The sequence below is a fragment of the Canis lupus genome, chromosome 10 (assembly GCF_048164855.1).
Source record: "Canis lupus baileyi chromosome 10, mCanLup2.hap1, whole genome shotgun sequence".
In the NCBI taxonomy this organism is placed as follows: Eukaryota; Metazoa; Chordata; class Mammalia; order Carnivora; family Canidae; genus Canis; species Canis lupus.
Window position 1 is genome coordinate 9,627,557 of NC_132847.1, and position 20,248 is coordinate 9,647,804.

Genomic DNA, 20,248 nt, shown 5'->3' on the forward strand with positions numbered 1-20,248 from the left:
TTGTTTTTTTCCAGATGTGGCATCCATCCCTTTGGTAATATTAAAAGGCTCTCAATTTTAGTATGTAACACCTTGTCATTTATTTTTTTATTTTTATTTTTTATTTTTTCACCTTGTCATTTATTAATTAGTAATTTTTTTATTGTCGTTCCTCAAAATTTATGTAATTACTCCCCAGATGTTCATTTTGCAATGTAAATTGTTTCTTTGTCTCAAGTGTTTTTATTAATTTGTTTTTTTCAGGTTATTTGTTATTGATCTATGTATCTTCTCATTAGTTTTTGCATGTTATTTTGTAAATTTTACCTTCAGTTGTGACATACACTAACTTTATTATTTGTCCCCATTATTTAGTTCTGTTGGCCTTTATATACTTGTTGTTACATCCATGGATTATTATAGCCATCCCATACTTAACTTTGAGTAGATGAGAAAAGGTCTTTGAGGACAGGTGCCATCTTCCTATGTAGATTTTCCTGCAAATAGTAAATGCTCGATTCAGGTTTGTATCTGTGTAATGGAATACTGTGAGATGTGTGGTAAGTATGGTTCGTTGTTAAAACATCTAACAGTGGAGTCATGGTATCAATTAGCGGCTGAACACATATGAGTTCTGTATGTAGTTTCTGATCTCTTTTAACAGATAAGTTTTATTACTTTTATTGTAGACCCTGATACACTAGGCTTTATGAATATTTTTCTTCCTTTTACTGAAAGTGGGTCGAATCATGTTTTTTCTTTTCAAAAAAGAAAAGCATTGCAAAGTTAATCTCATGACCTGAATCTGTGTTTCAGTATATTTGTTGCTTCATCTCTCACTCTAAACAAAGAGGCAGGTTTGAAGGTATCTGTCTTCTGGCATGTTTCATAAGACGGGTACAGCGTAGGAAGGAATTGAGATAACAGAATACAGTTACAATGGGCTTTTATTTCCAATTTGTATTTTGAGGCTTGGAAATGAGTTCTTGTTTGTTTTTGCATTGCAGTGAATGATTTAGGAGGAGACTTTAAGGGATTGGGTAAAGGCTCCTTTGCAGCTGCCGATAAGGTTGTTGAAGAAATACGAAGTAAAGGCGGAAAAGCTGTGGCCAACTATGGTATGATATTTGAAAGAGCTATACTGTTTCTTCCATTTTCCTTCAGCTACTGCTGTCGCTCGCTATTGCTCACGTTAGTGATCATTGAGCAAATGTCTCAGCATTCCAGTGTGAGTATGAGATTAGATTTTCACTGGGTCAGCCCAATCTGTTTGGCTATTTTATATAATATATGAGGTTTTTAAGAACTTTTGATATAGATAATTTCACAAGTCTTAACTTTCAGCCTGTTGTTTACTTAACATTTTATTAATAAAATCAGTAAATTATTTTATGATAAAATCAGTAAATTCTTAATGATTATTAATGATGTGACTATGAATATGCTCTTGTTCTTGAAAAACCCATTTTAGCTAAAAGGTTTTAGGTATTTCTACAGAATAACATTAGATTCTTCTTTTAAAAAATAGTTGTAGAGAAATCCTTGAAGTATTAGAGTGTAGGAAGTAAAATGCCCTTTTGTATCCAACCACCGAGTTCCCTTTTGCACAAGTAATCATTGTTGTATGTAACTTTCTTACCTTTGTAAAAACCTAAGAATCAAAGTTAGGCATTAAAAAGTAAACCACAAGGAAAACAGCATTTGATATATTGATTCTAATAGTATCTGTAAGGAACCTTCTCAAATAGATCCACTTTAAAAAGTAAGTGCTTACTGACTTTTCTGCAAATTAGATTGTTTTTATTAGCCAGTGGTAAAATTAGATTGCCAGTCACTTGATCTTGACATTTTAAAGGAAAGGAAATAGGATATGATTTGTTTTGAGGTTCTAGGGAATAATGAGACAGATATTTTAGTATCTTCTTACTGAAGAGCTACAAAAAATATTTTCAACTTTTTAAAAAAAATTCTGGAGTTAAATTTATTTTATAATGATAACAATTCCAGACTCTCCCCCTTCCTATCCCCCCAGTTCTGATATGCAATCCGTATCAATCAATCCAGATGCAGTTAGGAAAACCTCCTGTAGGTTTCCTTTTTTTTTTTTTTAAGATCTTATTTATGTAGTTTTGAGAGAGGGAGAGAGCACTTGAGTATGTGTGGGTGTGCTCATGAGGGGTGAGGTGAGGGGCAAAGGGAGAGGCAGATTCCCTGCTGAGCAGGGAGCCTGATGTGGGGACTCTCTCCCAGGCCCTGGGATCATGACCTGAGCCTAAGGCAGATGCTTAACCAAAGGCAGATATCAACTGAACCACTCAGGTACCCCTCCCTGTAGGTTTCCAAGTGTGAAGGTTTTAATACAAATAATTAAAGGCTTGCATAACCATTAGAGGGGCTGAGCAGGTTCATGTCAAGGAATCTGAATGACTGGGTCAGCCTGCAGCAGGCAGTTCCCACGGCTTACCTGGATATGCCAGCTCTCTTTCATCTGCACTCTGCTCCTAAGATTTGCCTGCATCTGCAGGCTTCTCCTCCTCCTCTGTTCTTTAGATGGGTGTCTATTTTTGGCAGATCTATCTCAGGACTTTATGGATCTCAAGGAAGAGGGAGTATGTTTCCTGGCTCCTCCCCCACTGATTGTACAGAACAGAGAGAGGCAGTGGGATGTTGATACCTGGCCATTTGACACACAACTCTGGGGATATGAGCCCTTCCCCTGGGCTGATGAGTAGAAGATAAGAAAGCCACTCTGTTTTGTGGAGCTTTACTTTTTGTACTTAGTATTGTACAAACAGTAGGTTTATTTCCGTATGTAGTTATATAGCATTGAACTTGCTTTTTCAAATTAAACATGTACCCCCTTTCCTTCCTTGTAAATTCTGATTAGCATCTTTAAAGGGAAATGCTAATGTGACTATAAAATTAAATACAAATTAAACAAAATTAAATACTCAGTTTGTCTGTCATACTAGTCACATCTCAAGGGCTCAGTGGACACTCGTGTATAGTGACTACTATATTATGATGGAAATAAGACATTTCCATCCTCACAGAAAGTTGTATTTTAGAGATAGTATTTGTCAAAATATTTTTTATTCCCCCCCCCCCTTTTTTTAAGTTCAAGAATTGTTTTAGGGGCTGCATTTCCTTTGTAACATTAAATCATCTATATTTTGATTTGTTATGTGCCTGCAATATAAATTTATTTTTGTGGAAATCTGTTGAGTGAATAGTATCTGTCATGTACTGTGCTCCACAGAGTTTAGAAGTTTTTTGTGAGGGATATTACTGATGTTTCATACTAATTTTCCATTCCTCCAGATTCAGTGGAAGCAGGAGAGAAGATTGTACGGACAGCACTAGAAGCTTTTGGAAGAATAGGTGATGTTTCTTTGTGTTTATGGCATTAACAGAGGAGCTCCTACCTTCCTAATAAAGTGTTTTTGATTTTATTTTTGTTTATAAAAAATTCCTTTTTTCTTTATAAGCAAGTTTTTCTTTATTCATTTTACATAGCCAAGTTTTTTGATTTAGTTTTTTTGATTTTGCAAACTAATTTTTTTACATTCCTTACCTCATTCCATAAAAGGCTTGAGGTGGCATTTTTTATGCAAAACTATGTTGAGTTTGTTTTACGTTTTTTTGGTCTTAAAAACTTTAAGAAAGTTATAAGCATTTTCTAAGTTTCTTATACGTGATAATTGAATTATGCCCCAAATATGTTTATAAAATAAATATTTTGGCAATAGAGGACCCCATGGAATCTTTTAGATAATTATGATTTAAATCATAAGGATTCAGTATCTTGTGAATTAGTTAATAATTAATTAATTAGTTATTTTATAAATTAAAATAAAAATCTTTAGTTTTGAGAAGGATTTCAAATGTGTTGTTTAGTTTATTCCTCTCTAGATAATCTTTCTGGTTTAGTTCCACATGTTCTTAGTAAAAGATTATTGAGCTACTACAGGGAAACATTCCTGCAGAGAAGCCCAACATGTTTACATTCTGGAAAACATTAATTTTTATAATTTGAATGTGCTCTCCCCCCCTTTATTTTGTCTAGTAGATTTGTTTTTCTGGTTATGCTGTGTTGAGCTTATAAGGGACTTGTTCATTTGACAGAGGGATAAAGGTCACAAAGATACGAAGTTATAGGGTAAGAACAGCCACAAGATAATGGTTGAACCTTAAAAAACATTGTTTTTTTTTTTTAATAGTAAGAATACAGTTATGTATTAAGAAAGGCCATCAGTTTCTTTTTTTAAAAAAAATTTTTTTTAAAAATTTATTTATGATAGTCACACAGATAGAGAGAGAGGGGGGGCGGGGGGCAGAGGGAGAAGCAGGCTCCATGCACCGGGAGCCTGATGTGGGATTCGATCCCGGGTCTCCAAGATCGTGCCCTGGGCCAAAGGCAGGCGCCAAACTGCTGCGCCACCCAGGGATCCCAGGCCATCAGTTTCTAAAAATAGTTTCCTTCCTGGAATTTTGATGCTTGAGTGGCAAAGAAAAATCTTTTATACTTTTAACTTTCTGAGTGAATTCTGAGGTTAAATGTGGCTTATGGTTACCAGTGAATGCTAAGAACCTAAGAGTTGAGCAACAGCTGATTATATAAATAGAATTTTGGCAGAAGGTGGAGGTGGAAATATTTACATATGTAAGTTTGAGAGGAAAGCCCTGACATGATGAGAAACTTGTGAATCAGAGGGTTTTTTTGTTGTTGTTGTTTGCTTTTGTTTTTTTTTTCTCTGATAGCAAAAATTTTATAGAATTTTGTTCTGATAGCACTGTTTTGCTATTATTATTTACTTTTCCATGAGGGAGAAAAAGCCAAATTTTGAAAGAAATATGAGTTGTAAGCCAATGCAAATTAATATACTTGCTTTTATGTTTGTGACTTGAATTTTTTTATATTGTAGATGTTGTGGTCAACAATGCTGGGTGAGTATCTCTTTTTTTCATTTTGGGTAAAATAATGTGCATGCAAAGTTTTTGGTGAGTTTTTAAAGTGGATACTCCTTCCCTGTCTAACCTGTATGATACTGTTTTTAGAATTCTGAGGGACAGTTCTTTTGGTAGAATAAGCGATGAAGATTGGGGTAAGTTGTTTGTAACATATGTCTCTGTGGAGCCTAGCTATTCCTTTAGCCTTTTAATATTTGAGAAATTTGTACATTTAAGGAAAAGCTTACTTCTACTTACTTTTGCTTCTGTTAATGTAGATGATGAGCATGATGAATACTAAGCTTTACAACTGAAAATGACAACAGTTGGAAGTAGCCTATTTTCTTTTAACATTTTATAAATGAAAAAATTTTAAGCCATTTGGCAGAAATTTCCTGAAAGGATTTTGCGTCTTTCAATTCTTTTCTCCCTTTTTTCTTCTTGAGAAGTTGTTAGCATTTTCTAGCCATATTAACTCTTTCTAACAGTCTTCAACCTGCTTAGTTCCCTGTGCATTCTTATTTCAAGAGCAAGATCAGGATATGGAAGGGAGTCTGGGGCACTGAAAATGTTGGAGATCTGAGAACTGGGTGGGAATACCTTAGATGTTTCTCCTGTGTAGGGGAACATCCCATTAGGAATGCCACATTGGGAAGATTGAGTTTTGATAATGAGCAAATCACTTTTTTTTGGTTTGTTTGCTCTTTATGCCTTTACTTTCATGGCCATCAGAACTATAACAAACAATGGTGGCTGGAAGTGTAGGAGACGTGGGAGCTGAGGTGAGTTACGTCACTGTGGATGGAGTGATGGAGTGTGCTTCTAGGATGTACTGCCAGAAGTTCTTTGGGAAGAAGCAAAGCATCTTTGTGATTTGTTATTAAAGGGCTCTTAATTTCCTCTTTTTGCTTTAACAACTGGGGTAAGAAAGAAGTGGAGAAAGAAAGGATTTGCTGGCAAAGTAGGATTATGTTCTTGACCCCCTTTCAGCTCTGGTGAGGCTGGGTCGTTTCCACTCCTGGCTCACCACTCCTAACCACCCGGCTACCTTTACCTTTTTTTAGTTTTTCTTTTTAAGTTCATTTTTTCACTTTTGTATTCTTCTAATATACCTATGAAAACATTTGTTGAGGTTCTAGCCTGAAACAAAAATTAATAACAGTGATAATTAAAAATAAAATTAAATCTAGAGTTGTTTATCTATCTGAATCATTTCCCAGGTTGTCTGTTCATCTCTTTAAAAACAGATGGGCCCCACCGCCCAATCTTCCCCCCCCCCACCATCCTTCCCTCCCTTCCTCTCCCCCTGCCTTGATTCCTCCCTCTCTCCCTCTATTTTCTGATCCTCCTCTGCCCCATCGCATCTGCAATTTACCCTGGTAAAAATAGGGATATAGGGACATAGTGAGTAACTGGCAAACATTTCTTGACAGTGAACCGTGTAGGTCATGATTATGTTTTTTAGAATTTTTATTTATTTCATTAAAAAAACTTTCATTATTGAAGAATGGTTGACATGCAATATTATATTATTTTCAAGTGCACAACATAGTGATTCAACAATTGTATACATTACACTTTTTTTTTTTTTTTTACATTTTAACTAATGTTTGTGTTCAGTCCCAATTGTATGTATAAAATTTTCGGATGTTTGTATTAGTGGATTCTTTTTTATAAATTAGACATAAAGATAGCGTTGTATTTAGATGTGTAGAGGGATTACAATAATTTTATCACAAATTATAAGGAGAATGGGTATGGACGTATGGACTATTGATTGGTTACATAATTGGGACAAAAGCAAAAATGGTTATTCAGAGCAGCAATATGACAGTAGTTGATTTTGAATGCTCAATATAAAGTGAACATCTTTGTATAAATAAATTATATTGTATAAATAAATCATTTATACAAAATATTGTATGTATAAATCATTTCTTATATTGATTTTGCCTCTCTAATTTTTGACAAAATATATAATCAAAATAATTTATTGTTTTAGATATAATCCACAGAGTCCATTTGCGAGGCTCATTCCAAGTGACCCGGGCAGCTTGGAATCATATGAAGAAACAAAAGTTTGGAAGGTAGAGTTGTGTGTGGCTGTCGGGGGCAGGGGGCGGGGCATTGGACAGACTGTGTGTGGGCCCTTGTGTGCAGGGAAAGATAAGTGCTCTGATTTGAGGAAGATCTCTTCACACACATGCGCAGGCTTTTATTGAACTCTTGGCATGAACCCTCTTATTACATTGGTGTCATTTAGTCACAGATTAGCTGAGCTGGCCAACTTTATATTTATATTTTATAAATATAAATATAAATAAATATAATATAATAATTTATATAATATGATATAATATAATATAAATATATTTATATTTCTTTTTACCTCCTACTTTTCATTATGAATGGATTTCCTGGAGTTCTCTGATATTTTAGCAGTAGAAACTTTGAGGATTCAGCTGTACTTTTATTCTGTAATTGAAGTATCATTCTGTATCCACTGACCAGCTGAGGAGAGATGAACACTGTCCAGCTTGCTAGTACTGTCCAACATGAGTTGGTCTTTATAAACTGTTTGGGAGCTGTAGGACTGTGGCTGTGTCTGTGTGAGTGACTTGGAATGGGGCAGAGCCAGGAGGGGGCTCCATGGACTCTGTCAGGGTCCTTCCTGTTAACCTTGGGTTCACACACATCTACTACCACTGAGTTGTTTGTGATACCTGTTCCTATTGGAGAGTTCTAGTTTCTCCTCTCAAAGTTACTGAAAATAAATGATATGAATTGTTTTACTTGGTCTACTCAGTAGGGTGAGATGGGTCACATTTTGGAGATGGCATTGTTTGAATATGAGGGATTTAATATTATCCAGAAAGAGAGGGGCAAAGTAATGAGAACTAAAGAATTAGAACTAATTTTTCTGTTTCTTACGATAATTTTAACTTGTTGCCACTTTATTTCATGTTTATAAATATTTATTGTTTTCTGTAGATAATGAACATACATTCCTGTATTTGAATTTATTTGATCCCAATCAGGGATTCTTTTTAAAATAGTTAAATCTTGTAGCTGAATTTTTTTTTTTTTTAAAGATTCTATTTTTTCATGAGAGACACAGAGAGAGAGACAGAGACATAAGCAGAGAGAAGCAGGCTCCATGCAGGGAGCCCAATGCGGGACTCAATTCCAGGTCTCCAGGATCATGCCCTGGGCTGAAGGCAGACGCCCAACCACCAAGCCACCCAGGTGTCTCTTGTAGCTGAATTTTGAGAATTATTTTTATTATTATTTTGCATGTGTAAGTGATGACTGTAGGAACCTAATGACAGTATAACAGTCATTGCTTTTGACGGATGTAATATTATGGGAAAAGAATAAAAGGCTTAGAGTTGCAGTGTTATCAAAACATGGAAGAGAGATTTTGAGAGATTGATTTTCCTTTTAGGATTGTTATGACTTCATCAGCTTCAGGAATATATGGAAACTTTGGCCAGGCCAGTTACAGTGCTGCAAAGCTGGGTCTTCTGGGCTTTTCAAATACCCTTGCAATTGAAGGCAAGACAAGCAACATTCATTGTAACACCATTGCTCCTACTGCTGGATCACGGATGACCCAAACCGTTATGGCTGAAGGTAAGTAGCTTAGATTTTTTAAATGCTCTGAGCCACAAATCTGCAGAATGAGCTCTGTAAAAGTATTTCATTTTCTGATGGCGAGTGATATTGAGCATTTTTTCATGTGTCTGTTGGCCATCTGTATGTTGTCTTTGGAAAAATGTGTGTTTATTTCTTCTGCCCATTTCTGGATTAGATTGTTTTTTTTTGGGTGTTGAATTTGGTAAGTTCTTTATAGATTTTTGGATACAAGCCCATTGTCTGATATGTCATTTGCAAATATCTTCTTCCATTCTGTTGGTTGTCTTTGGTTTTGTTGACTATTTCCTTTGTTGTGTAAAAGCTTTCTATCCTGATGAAGTCACAGTAGTTCATTTTTCCCTTTGTTTCCCTTACCTTTGGAGATGTGTCTAGTAAGAAGTTGCTGTGTTCATAAAGGTTGCTGCCTGTGTTCTCCTCTAGGATTTTGATGGATTCCTGTCTCACATTTAGGTTCTTCGTCCATTTTGAGTCTATTTTTGTGTATGGTATGAGGAAATGGTCCAGTTTCATTCTTCTGCATGTGGTTGTACAATTTTCCAACACTATTTGTTGAAAAGACATTTTTCCATTGGCTAGTTTTTCCTGCTTTGTTGAAGAGGATTTGGCCATGGAGTTGAGGGTCCATTTCTGTGTTCTCTATTCTGTTCCATTGATCTATGTGTCTGTTTTTGTGCCAGTATCGTACTGTCTTGATGATTACAGCATTGTAATAGTACTTGAAATCCAGAATTATTATGCTGCCAGCATTGGTTTTCTTTTTCAACATTCCCCTGGCTATTCGGGGCCTTTTCCGGTTCCATACAAATTTTAGGATTATTTATTCCACCTCTGTGAAATAAGTTGATGGTATTTTGATAGGAATTGCATTGAATATATAGACTCCTTTAGGTAGCATAGACATTTTAACAATATTTCTTCTTCCATTCATGGAAGAAGCATGGAACATTTTTCCCTTTCTTTGTGTCTTCTTCAATTTCTTTCATGAGTGTCCTGTAGTTTTCTGAGTTTCTGTAGTTTTCTGTAGTTCTGTAGTTTTCTGTAGTTTTCTGATCCTTTACCTCTTTGGTATCTTCTGGTTTTGGGTGCATTTGTAAATGGGATAGACTCCTTAATTTCTCTTTCTTCAGTCTCATTGTTAGTGTATAGAAATGCAACTGACTTCCATGTATTGATTTTGTATCCTACCATTCTGCTGAATTCCTGTATGACTTCTAGCAATTTTGAGGTGGAGTCTTGGGTTTTCCATGTACATTATCATGTCATCTACAAATAGTGCGAGTTTGACTTCTTTGTCAGTTCGGATGCCTTTTATTTCTTTTTGTTGTCTGATTGCTGAGGCTAGGACTTCTAGCACTATGTTGAATAGCAGTGGTGAGAGTGGACATCCCTGCTGTGTTACCCTGAGGAAAGGTTCTCAGGTTTTCCCCCATTGAGAATGATATTTGCTGTGGGCTTTTCATAGATGGCTTTTATGATATTGAAGTATGTTCCCTCTATCCCTACACTGTGAAGAGTTTTAATTAAGAAAGGATGCTATATTTTGTCAAATGCTTTTTTTTTTTTTGCATCTATTGAGAGGTTTGAATATGGTTCTTGTCCTTTCTTTTATTAATAGTGTGTTTACATTGAATGATTTGTAGATGTTGAACCACTCTTGCAGCTTAGTAATAAATGCCACTCGGTCATGGTGATAATCCTTTTAATGTATTGCTGGATCCTACTGGCTAGTATCTTGGTGAGAATTTTGGCATCTATGTTCATTCAGGCATATTGGTCTGTAATTCTCCTTTTTGGTGGAGTCTTTGTCTGGTTTTGGGATCAGGGTAATGCTGGCCTCATAGAACAGGTTCGGAAATTTTCCTTCTATTTCCGATTTCTTTGAAGTAACTTCAGAATAGGTAGTAATTCTTCTTTAAATGTTTGGTAGAATTCCCCTGGGAAGCCATCTGGCCCTGTACTGTTTTTTGTTGGGAAATTTTTGATGACTGCTTCAGTTTCTGTGCTGATTATATAGGTCTGTTCAAGTTTTCTATTTCTTCCTGTTTCAGTTTTGGTAGTTTATACGTCTCTAGGAATGCATCCATTTTTTCCAGATTGCCTAATTTGTTGGCATATAGTTGCCCATAATATGCTCTTAAAATTGTGTGTATTTCTTCTGTATTGATTGTGATCTTTCCTCTTTCATACATGATTATATTTACTTGGGTCCTTTCTTTTTCTTTTTGATAAGTCTGGCCAGGGGTTTATCAATCTTATTAATTCTTTTTTTTTTTTTAAAGATTTTATGAGACACAGAGAAAGAGAGAGGAGAGAGGCAGAGACACAGGCAGAGGGAGAAGCAGGCTCCATGCAGGGAGCCTGTTGCAGGACTCGATCCCAGGGCTCCAGGATCATGCCCTGGGCCAAAGGCAGGCGCTAAACCCTAAGCCACCCAGGATCCCCTTATTAATTCTTTCAAAGAACCAGTCCTTAGTTTTGTTAATCTGTTCTACTGGTTTTTTTTGGGTCTATTTCTTTGATTTCTGCTCTATTCTTTATTATTTCTTTTCTTCTGCTGGATTTAGGCTTTATTTGCTGTTTTTTCTCCAGCTCCTTCAGGTATAAGGAGACCTTGTTTGAGACCTTTCTCATTTCTTTTTTTTTTTTTTTTTTTTTTTTTTTTTTTTTTTACCTTTCTCATTTCTTGAGAAAGGTTTATATACTTCCCTCTTAGGACTGCCTTTGCTGCATCCCAGAGGTTTTGAATAGTTGTGCTTTCATTTTCATTTATTTCCATGAATTTGAAATTCTTTAATTTCCTTGACTCTTAAGTAGGATAGTAGGATGCTCTTTAGCCTGCATGTATTTGAGTTCTTTTCAAATTACCTCTTGTGATTGAGTTTCAGTTTCAAAGCATTGTGGTCTGAAAATATGCAGGGAATGATACCAGTTTTTTGGTACTGTTGAGACCTGGTTTGTGACCCAGTATGTGATCTATTCCGGAGAATGTTTCATGTGCACTTGAGAAGAATGTGTATTCTGTTGGTTTAGTATGGAATGCTCTGAATGTTATCTGTGAAGTCCATCTGGTCCAGTGTGTCATTCAAAGCCCTTGTTTCCTTGTTGATCTGCTTATATGATCTGTCCATTGCAGTGAGTGGGGTATTAAAGCCCTCTACTATTATTGTATTATGGATGTATGTGTTTCTTTAATTTTGTTATTACTTTGTTTATATAATTGGCTGCTTCCAAGTTAGGGGTATAGATATTTGTATAATTGTTAGATCTTCTTGTGGATGGACCCTTTAATTATGATATAGTATCCTTCCTCATCTCTTACTACAATCTTTGGTTTAAAATTTAATTTGTCTAATATATGGGTTGCCACCTGAGCTGTCTTTTGATGTCCATTAGCATGATAAATGGTTTTCTACCCCTCAGTTGATTTTTTTTTTAAGATTTTATTTATTTATTCATGAGATAGAGAGAGAGAGAGAGAGAGGCAGGCACAGACACAGGCAGAGGGAGAAGAAGCAGGCATCACACACGGAGCCCAACATGGGACCCGATCTCGGGACTCCAGGGTAACACCCTGGACTGAAGGCGGTGCTAAACTGCTGAGCCACTCGGGCTGCTCAACCCCTTTAAAACTGGATGTGTCTTTGTGTCTAAAATGAATTTCTTGCCCACTGCATATAGATGATTCTTGCTTTTTTATCCATTCTGATACTCTGTGTCTTTTGATTGGGATATTTAGCCCATTTACATTCAGAGTAACTATTGAAAGTTAGGAATTTAGTGCCATTTATTACTTGTACAGCCCTATTTCTGTATATTGTCTCTGTTCCTTTCTGATCTGTGTTACTTTTGGACTCTCTCTTTGCTTGAAGGATCCTGTATAATATTTCTTGTAGAGCTAGTTTGGTGATCACAAATACTTTTAGTTTCTGTTTGTCCTGGAAGCTTTTTATCTCTCCTTCTATTTTGAATGAGGTCCTAGCTGTATAAAGTATTCTTGGCTGCATGTTTTTCTCATTTAGCACCCTGAATATATCATGCCAGTCCTTCCTGCCCTGCCAGGTCTCTTTGGATAGGTCTGCTGCCTCTCTGATGTTTCAACCTTCTTGGGTTGTGGATCTCTTGTCATGAGCTGCTCTCAGGATTTTTCTCTTTGTCTCTGAGGTTTGCAAGTTTCACTGTTGCATGTTGGCGTGTTGATCTATTTTTACAGATTTCCAGGGGGGTCCTCTGTGCCTCCTGGACTTGGATGCCTGTTTGCTTCCTCAGATTAGGGAAGGTCTCTGATATAATTCCCTCAATATATATTCTGCCCCCCCTTTTCTCTTTCTCTGGGATCCCAGTTATTCTAATATTGTTTTGTGTTATGGTATCACTTATCTCTCAAATTTTCCCCTCATGATCCAATCGTTGTTTATCTGTCTTTTTCTCAGGTTCTTTATTCTCCATCATTTTGTCTTCTAGGTCACGAATTCTCTCTTCTGTGTCATTTCTCCTAGAAGTTAGAGCCTCCGTTTTTTATTACATCTTATTAATAGCCTTTTTGATTTCGACTTGATTAGACATTAGTTTTTTTTATTTTTCCAGAAAGGGATTCTCTAGTCTCTTCTGTGCTTTTTTCAAGCCCTGCTAGTATCTTTATAATTGTCATTCTGAATTTTAATTACAACATCTTATTTATGTCCATACTGATTAGGTCCTTGACAGTCACTGCTGCCTCTTGTTCTCTTTTTTAAAGTGTATTTTTTCATCTTGTCATTCCATCCAGAGAAGAATAGATGAATGAGAGAACAAAATACTAAAATGGGAACAACAACCCCAGAGAAATATATACTATAAACAAATCAGAAGAGACCCAAAACCGAAAAAAAGGAAAGAAAAAAATATTAAAAAAAGAGAAGATAAAAAAAAAAAAAAAAAAAAAAGAAGAAAATCGATTAGACAGGTGAACAGAATAGAGCAATACATTGGGTTCTGTGTGTATTTTGGTTCATTTATTAGAAAACTAGATCCCAAAATTGTAACAAAAAGAAAACTTCTATATGTAAAAAAAAAAAAAAAAAGGTAAATACAATGAAAGGATAGAAGAACTAAAAATGAAAATTAAATATTAACAAAAAGAGCCAATAAAATAAATTTGTAAAAAAGGAAAGAAAAAAATTAAAATGGAAAGACTGAAGAATCAAAAAAAAAAAAAAACAACAACAAAAAAACCCCCAAACCATTGAATTCTATATACTATTTCCCCTAGTGCTGGAGTTCTGTAGTTCTCTACTATTGGTAAACTTGGTCTTGGCTGGATGTCCTTGCTGATTTTCTGGCAGAGGGACCTGTTGCCTGGATTCTCAAGTGTCTTTGCCCCCCGGGGGAATTGTACCTTGCCAAGGTGGCCATCCTAAGTAATCTGCTCTGGATTGCTTTAGGTTTCTTTTGTTCCCTGAAGGCTTCCCATGCCTGTTTAGAGGATGAGAGTGAAAGTGGTGGGCTCCCAATCTCCAGCCCTGGAGCTCAAAACTCGGATCCCCACTTCTCTGCGCCCTCAGGGAAAAGCAGTCCGTCACTACTGTCTCCCTTATCTCCATCCACACTCTGTGCTCCCCCAGCCAGAGAACACTTCTATCTCAGGACATAACCTCCTATCGAGTCCCCAGATCCTGCAGACCTCTTTGGTTTGCACGAATGCCACTTCTCCTGGGAGAGGAAGGGGGTTCTCACCAGTTCTGCTGCTTGCTGGGCCTCTGCTTGGAGAGTGGTCATGCCAACTGTGCCCTGGTTCCTGGATTATGGCAACCCTGAGCTGAGAGCCCCCTCCTGGGTTTGTTGACTACAGCTGGCTTCCGTGATCCGATGCCTGGGAACTCTGCCATCCTCAGGCACCCCTAGTCTTCCTGTGACCCCGGGGATCCTGAGACCATGCTGTCCCACTGAGGATTCCACCCCACTTTTGCTGCCTGAGCACCTTTCAGGCAGGAACATCCCTCACTGGAGCACACTTCGAAAAGTTCTCATTTTGTGCTCCACTGCTATGTCACTTTACAGTAGCCGGCTTCCAGGGGCTCCCTCCCCCGCCAAGTCTATCTTACTGTAGTTTTCCTCGGATTCACTTCTCTGTACCTATCTTGCAGAAGATGGTCGCTTTTCTATTGTAGACTTGCAGCTATTATTTTCTTAGTTCTATGGTTGAGTTCACAGGTGTTAAGAATGCTTTAATAGCTATCTAGCTGAATTCCTGAGACCAGATGAAACTAAGGTCTCCTACTCCTCCACTGCTGCCATCTTGGACTTGCAGCTGACCATGTTTCACCTCTTCATCCTCTCCTCTTCTTCCTGAATGTCAGCCAGGGCTGAGGTTCATTTCTTTTTATCATTGTATAATATTCCCTGGTATGGAGGGACCACAATTTATTTATTCACTGAATGAGAAACATTGTAGTTGTTTCCAGCTTTTGGCAATTATGAATAAAGTGGCTATAAACATTCAAGTGCAGGTTTTTGTGTGAACCTAAATTTTCAACTGGTATTGGATTAAATACCAAGGGGCATGGTTGCTGGATTTGTATATTAAGGCTAGGACTACTTAGCTTTGTAAGAAATTTCCAGACTGTCTTCCAAAAAGGGCTATATCATGTTGCATTCCCACTAGTAATGAGGGAGTGTTCTTATTGCTCCACATCTTTGCAGGCATTTCTTGCTATAAGTCTTTTAAAGGTGTGTAGTAGTAGTCTTTCTGAAGGTCTGTAGTAGTGTCTCATGTTTTAATTTGCAGTTCCCTAATGACATAATGTTGTGCATTTTTCCTATGCTTCTTTGCAATTTATCTATCTTCTCTGGTGATGTGTCTGTTCACATCTTTCACTCATTTTTAAATTGAGTGTTTTGTCTTACTGTTGAGTTTTTTTTTTTTTTTAATTTTTATTTATTTATGATAGTCACACAGAGAGAGGGAGAGAGAGGCAGAGACACAGGCAGAGGGAGAAGCAGGCTCCATGCACCGGGAGCCCGACGTGGGATTCGATCCCGGGTCTCCAGGATCGCGCCCTGGGCCAAAGGCAGGCGCCAAACCACTGTGCCACCCAGGGATCCCTTACTGTTGAGTTTTTAGCATTCTTTGCGTATCTTGGAAATAAGTTCCTTATCAGATATGTGTTTTGTAAATTTTTTTTTCCCAGCCTATATTTTATCTTTTTCTTCCCTTAATCTCTTTCCCTTTTTGGAGAATGATTTCACTGACACAGGATCCTGGATTGGTAGTTTGTTTCTTTCAATATGTAAATATTTCAGTCTGCCCTCCGGAGTCTTGCTTCTTACATGGTTTCTGAAGAGAAGTCTGACATAATTCTCTCCCTTTACTTATAGGCAAGGCATTTTTTTCCTCTCCCAAGATTTTCGTACACTTGTTTTTCTGAAGTTGGAATATAGTATACTTAGGTGGTGATTTTTGGCAGTAAACTGCTAGATTGTCTGTGAACTTTTGGATTTGTAGTTTGGTGTATTTCACTAATTTTGGAAAACATTCAGCCATTACTACTTCAAATATTTTTTCTGTTTCTCTCTTTATTCTCCTTGTATTCCCTTTATGTGCATGTTATATCTTTTGTAATTATCCCACAGTTCTTGGATATCTGTTCCCCTTTCAAAATTATTTTTGGCTCATTTAGGTAAGTATCTATCTCTTGATTCCAGCTCAGGTAATGATCTCAGGATTCTTAGATCGAGCCTCACATTGGGTTCTGTGCTGGGCATGGATTCTGCTTAAAATTCTTTCTCACTCTCTCCCTCCACTCCTCCTCCATGGCTTGAGTGCATACTTTGTCTCTTAAATATATAAATACATAAATGCGTAAATGCATAAATGCATGCATAAGTAACTTATTTTTGCATTTTAGTTTGGGAAGTTTCTATTGACATACATTTAAGCTCATAGACTTTTCATTTCTATTACACTGTTTTATTTTGTAGCATTTACTTTTGAGTTTTTCTTAGAGTTCCCATCTTTTACATACAGTGGCTATCTGTTACTGCATGTTACTGACTTTTTCCATTACAGCCCTTAGCATATGATTTATATTTCAAATTCCCATTCTTCTAATTCCAAAATCTCTATTACATTTGAGTCTGGTTCTGATGCTTGGCTTGTCTCTTCCACCTGTGCTTTTCTTGCCTATTAGCATGCCTTGAAATTTTTGTTGAAAGCTGAACATGATGTATTGGGGTAATAGAGGGCACAGTAAACAGGCCTTTAGTATGAAGTTTTAAGTTTATCTTGTGAGGAGTTAGGCTGTGGTTATTGTCTGCTGTAGCTAACTGTGTTAGAGGCTTTTTTCCCTCTGTAGCCTTGTTTCTGTGTCCTCTGTTGCTTTTGGGTCTCCCTAAAAAGTCCTTGTTAACTGGAGGGTATATCCTGGGAGCCCTCAGTTATAATCCATTGTTACTGTACTGTAGCCTTGTTGACGTGGCTGTAAGTTACAGGGAGGGAAAATGGTGTGTAATCTTATGATGAAATCTCCATTTTGTTTAGTGAGTTAGAGTCCTGGGTTGTGGCTTTCAGAAGATTTTCTTAGCTGTTTCTTCCCTTTCCCCTCAGTTGAGGCAGGAAGGCTACAGAGGTTCCAGTTGTATAATTGCCCTTTCCCCAGGTCACATAAGGCTCTGGTGGTCTACTGTGAGGGCAGCTCTTTGTTAAGGAAAGTAGAATGCTCTGGGTATATTTCAGAATGATTTTTTTTTTTTTTGGTTGCTGTCTTCCTTTTCATTCTGTAATGTTTCTTTCTTTTTTTTTTTTAATTTTTATTTATTTATTTATGATAGTCACAGAGAGAGAGAGAGAGAGGCGCAGAGACACAGGCAGAGGGAGAAGCAGGCTCCATGCACCGGGAGCCAGACGTGGGATTCGATCCTGGGTCTCCAGGATCGCGCCCCGGGCCAAAGGCAGGCGCCAAACCGCTGTGCCACCCAGGGATCCTGACATTCTGTAATGTTTCAAAGTATATCGTAGACTTCATATTCTACCTAATACATTATTGGAAACGTATCTCAGGCGGGTGTGGACATTATAACCACCATGCTATCATCACATCAAGCAAAGTAATTCTTTAATATCACCTAATACCAAATTAATATTATAACTAATTAGATAAAAGATACCTTTTTTGAGTTGGCTAATTCCACATAGATCCAAATAAAGTCCACATAGCTCTTGTTTTATTTAATACAATAGTTTGTTCTTTTAAAAAAAGCAGTTTATTTGTTGAAGAAACTAGTTCATTTGCCCTATAGACTAGTACTCATTCTTACTTTGGGTTGCCTTTGCCCATTTGTGAAAAAATCAATTGACTGCTAGGTGTGGGTCTGTTTCTGAATAATGTGTTCTGTTCCATTGATCTCTGTGCCTGTCCTTTTACCAGTGGCTTTGATTACTATAGTTATATAGTGAGTCTTGAAGCCAGGTACTGTGAGCCTTCCAACTTTGTTCTTTCAGAATATAAAATTTAAGTGTATGATTGAGATCCTAATCTTATACTTGGTTATATAATACACAGAATATTTGACTAGTGGAAAACCATGTGGTTTTTAATACTTCTGTTTTTTTACATTCCTAAAAGGAAAATCTTAATAATATTTTAAAAGTTGTTTCTCTGAAATGGTTCAATACAGTTGATGAGTGAAATTATTTTAAAATTAGGTTTTTCATGGAACAAATACTTGTTTGTAGTAACCTTTACTTTTCACATCTGCGTTAACATTCATCTTAGAACTTGGGATTTGTGATACCAAGTATATATTTGCTATCCTTTGTTAGAAGCTGTGCCTGAGGGCGGCTCCGGTGGCGCAGCGGTTTGGCGCCGCCTACAGCCTAGGGTGTGATCCTGGAGACCTGGGATCGAGTCCCATATCGGGCTCCCTGCATGGAGCCTGCTTCTCCCTCCATCTGTGTCTCTGCCTCTCTCTCTGTGTGTCTATGAACAAATAAATTTAAAAAAAAATCTTAAAAAAAAAAAAAAAAAGAAGAAGCTGTGCCTGATCAATTTGCTTTAATGTAGAATAACTGGACCAGAGATGTCAGTTTGTTTTTTTTTCTTCCCTTTTCCTTGTCAACAAGGCCATTTTTTAAAAGTCCTTTATTTTAAAAACTCTTTATATTTTCCTATTCATATCATGGTAGCTCTTTTTCAAGAAATCAAACTATACAAAGGACAGTTACAATTCATCTTTTTTCCTTTTAAGTAGAATACTGCATATATGCAAAACAGTGTTACTGTTTAACACTTCCTAGTATTACTGGAAGAAGAAAAGTTTAAAAATATAATAGTCATGAACTTGCTACTCAACCCTGGAATTGCAGCATTACCGATAACTTGACAATCTAACTTTGTATCTTCTTTTCTACCCCTCTGCTTCATCCCAAGAGATAAACACTATTTAGAATTTTGTGTTCATCATTCGTTTGCTAGATATCTGCTGCAAGTCTTAGTCTTTTTTTTTTTTTTTTTTTTTTTGCCATTGGCTATACACTTTGGGAAGCACTAAGTTTTCAAGAAAAACAAAATTTGTTTTTTGTTTTTGGAGAATGTAGAAGTCTCAGGTAAATGATTAGTGTAATATTCTATATGGCCACCATATTCTAGTAAAAGAAGTTTAGAAAATAAGATCTACTTTAGACATCTAACTTAATCTTTCTGGACCTGTTTTGTCTTCTGTAAAGTAAGAGAGTTGTAGATAATTTTTCTTTTTTTAAAAGATTTATTTATTTATTTATTTTATTATTATTTTTTAATTTATTTATGATAGTCATACACAGAGAGAGAGAGAGAGAGGCAGAGACAGAGGCAGAGGGAGAAGCAGGCTCCATGCACCGGGAGCCTGACGTGGGATTCGATCCCGGGTCTCCAGGATCACGCCCTGGGCCAAAGGCAGGCGCTAAACCGCTGCGCCACCCAGGTATCCCTAAAAGGTTTATTTATTTACTCATGAGAGACATAGGGAGAGGCAGAGACACAAGCAGAGGAAGAATCAGGCTCCTCGCCGGGAGCCTGATGTTGGACTTGATTCCGGATCCCAGGATCACGCCCTGAGCCAAAGGCAGATGCCCAGCTGCTGCCATCCACGCGTCCCCAAGTTGTTGTAGATCATTTTAAAAAGATCCTTCAGATAGTAAATTTTTGCTATTATTTTTGTTTTTATTACTCTTTTATAGTTTAGGAAAGCTGAAAATTTATTTTGCCCCAGAGTTTTTCTTTGATTCCTCTTAAATACCTACTCACAGGTTATCATAATAATTATTTGATAGAGTTTGAATTTTAGTTAATGTGTGGAGACATTTGCAATTTCACTTCCCCCCTTTGAAATATGTTTGATAAATCAAAAGTAATGTATATAGCTTACGTTTTTTACATGAAATAAAACAATCATAAGTTAATACCCATGAATACCTTTCTAAGTTGTGTTAGTTATTTATTGTTATATAATAAATTATTCAAAAACTTCGTGGATTAAGACAATAAACAATTATTATCTCACATAGTTTCTGGGGTCAGGAATCTAGAATGACTTAGCTGGGAAGTTGTGGGTCTCTAGTGTCTAGTGAGGTTTTAATGAAGATGTTTGCTGAGACTTCAGTAATATGAAAGCTTGGCTGGATTGGAGCATCCATTTCCAAGCATGTGGA

General features: G+C 36.8%; 1 protein-coding gene across 5 annotated transcripts in view; it reads left to right on the forward strand.

Annotated features, from left to right (window-relative positions):
- HSD17B4 (hydroxysteroid 17-beta dehydrogenase 4) overlaps window positions 1-20,248 on the forward strand; it is a 93,460-nt gene that overhangs the window by 11,817 nt on the left and 61,395 nt on the right. For 3 of the 5 annotated variants that reach the window (XM_072840640.1, XM_072840643.1, XM_072840639.1), the window contains exons 3-8: window positions 987-1,097; window positions 3,301-3,360; window positions 4,905-4,926; window positions 5,038-5,084; window positions 6,932-7,016; window positions 8,375-8,562. In XM_072840640.1, coding sequence (XP_072696741.1) covers window positions 987-1,097; window positions 3,301-3,360; window positions 4,905-4,926; window positions 5,038-5,084; window positions 6,932-7,016; window positions 8,375-8,562 — 513 coding nt within the window. The remainder of the gene's footprint in view (window positions 1-986; window positions 1,098-3,300; window positions 3,361-4,904; window positions 4,927-5,037; window positions 5,085-6,931; window positions 7,017-8,374; window positions 8,563-20,248) is intronic. The other 2 variants (XM_072840641.1, XM_072840642.1) reach the window with 1 other exon arrangement.